General features: G+C 40.6%; 1 protein-coding gene across 1 annotated transcript in view; it reads right to left on the minus strand.

The window, feature by feature from the left end:
* Positions 1 to 505: 505 nt before the first annotated feature.
* c1qtnf9 (C1q and TNF related 9) overlaps positions 506 to 2,258 on the minus strand; it is an 18,376-nt gene continuing 16,623 nt past the window's right edge. Inside the window, exon 4 of the mRNA XM_043691965.1 lies at positions 506 to 1,363. Coding sequence (XP_043547900.1) covers positions 594 to 1,363 — 770 coding nt within the window. The 3' untranslated portion in view covers positions 506 to 593. The remainder of the gene's footprint in view (positions 1,364 to 2,258) is intronic.

A 2,258-nucleotide genomic window follows, 5' to 3' on the forward strand; every position in this document is an offset into this window, starting at 1 on the left:
CCTTGAACGACAGATCAGGCTGGAAGGGCCGAATAGCCTACAATGACTCATCAACTTTATGCTCTTATGCCTTACATCAAGATCATTTAGATTTTATTTTAGGATTACACAAGAACTCAGGCTTTCTGATGTGATGTTTACATGCCTAATGAAAGAAACCGAGCTGGTAGGATCAAAGAAGTGGTGGAAATGGCCTATAAACCCAATGTGTGTGCTAGGAGGAGAACATAGCTCAAGATTATATTGAGTTTCTGGCAAAACAAATTTTAACATAAGCTTATAGGTATGTTCAGCCATTTTATGTCAACAATTCAAACACAAATAAATCAACCATTAAAAAAGGATTTTTCTGGACATCAACATTAGCAACTGGATATGAAAACTTACCCTTTCATGGCCTTAGGAAATCTCATAGCACTTTAAAAGCTAAAGTGGAGTGACTGTTGTAAGAAGCACACCAATTACTGAACAGCAAGGTCTCATTGAGACAATGACCAGATCATCATTTTTTTTATTTGAGAGATTGGTTGCTTTATTCTTTTTAAATCTGAATACTTACATCGTCATTGAAGACTGCCTGTCTTAATGATTCTTTATTCAGTAAACAACAGAAACCCAGTAAAAACAGTATCATCATCATTGTCTGCAAACAGTCCATTGTAAGAATCCCCACCAATTACTTGAAGCCATACTTGATCTCCAGTTTGTAAATGCAGTAGAGTACCTCCTGCAGCCTGATCCTCACTATTCTGATAGCTATCAAATGTATTGAGAACCGAAGCACCATTCTTATATAAAGCAACCCTGACATGTTTGACATAGACAGTGATATGATAAACAAAATAATAAACCCCAGAAAATACACAGGTAAATTTCCCTGTGGAGAGGTCATAGTGATTTTGGTTGTTATATATGACTTTTTCAAACTTGATTGGACTGCCTGAACGAGGCCATTTGGAAACCTCTGTCAAGCCAACACTAAATGCACTATTCCTTATCAATGCATTCTCTCCAGTGTTCCCTTTCTCCCCTATTTCCCCTTTATCTCCTTTTTCACCTTGAATTCCAGGACGTCCCCTGGGGCCTTCCCTTCCTACTTCTCCTTTGGGACCTCTTACACCAGTAGGCCCAATAGGACCTGGTAAACCAATATTCCCCTGAAGTCCAATAGCTCCCTTGTCCCCTTTTGGACCTTGAGGTCCTAAGTCCCCTTTTACACCTTGCCATCCTTGCAGTCCTAGTTCTCCCTTTTGGCCTTTGTGTCCAAATGGTCCAGGAATTCCTTTTGGTCCTATTTTGCCAGGTGTTCCCTTACTTCCTTGTTCACCTCTTCTTCCTTTGGCGCCAGGTGCACCAGATGGCCCTAAAGTCATGAAAATAATGTTATTTTAAAACCTGCCATTTTAGCATGCCTATATATAATTAACCACTTGTATAAACAGATAATAGAAAGGTATATTTAACTGACACTTTCCCATCAAATTGACACAGCTACGATCCCTTTAATCAACTTCAAATCGGAGGATAGTCTTGCCTAACAGGAAGTAGCCAATTAGTACTGATACATTTTACACTATTGACCTCCATCAGCATTTACCCTGTACACGCTGATGAATAGTGGCAGCAATGTGTTCCGAGGAAGATCTACTGTAGCAATTCATACAAGCTCCTTCAACTGCACCATTTTCCAGTTTTTTTCTCATTCATAGGACATATGTATTGTTGGCTAGGCCAGCATTCATTGCCTGTCTGTAGTTGCCGTTGGGAAGGTGATGGTGAACTGCCTTCTTGAACTGATGCATTCAATTTGGTATACTACGCCCACAATACCATACAGTAGGGAGTTCCAAGATTTTGATCCTGTGACACTGAAGGAAAGGTGATATATTTCCAAGTCCCAATGGGGAAGTGGCTGAGGGAAAAACTTGTAGGTGGTGGTGTTCCCATGTATCGCTTCCCTTGTCCTTCTAGACCAGACCTGGGCATTTTACGGCCCGCGGGCCATATCCGGTCCTTTGGTCGTTGCTGTCCGGCCCGCATGAGGTCAATCTTAAATTAGAACATAAATGAAAAAGTATTTACGCCATGCACGCAATACAACTGTGTTGCTTTTGTTTTGAAAAGGATGTTTTTTTTATTTACGTACGGACGCACATGCGCGTGTATGTGCATGCATGAACAGCTAAAAGTAATACTTGCTGGCTAGCCCTCAAAATGTCAGCTCATACCAAGACAAGTTATGTCATATCCCACAAAAT

This window comes from Chiloscyllium plagiosum, chromosome 6, assembly GCF_004010195.1.
Source record: "Chiloscyllium plagiosum isolate BGI_BamShark_2017 chromosome 6, ASM401019v2, whole genome shotgun sequence".
NCBI classification, from domain to species: Eukaryota; Metazoa; Chordata; class Chondrichthyes; order Orectolobiformes; family Hemiscylliidae; genus Chiloscyllium; species Chiloscyllium plagiosum.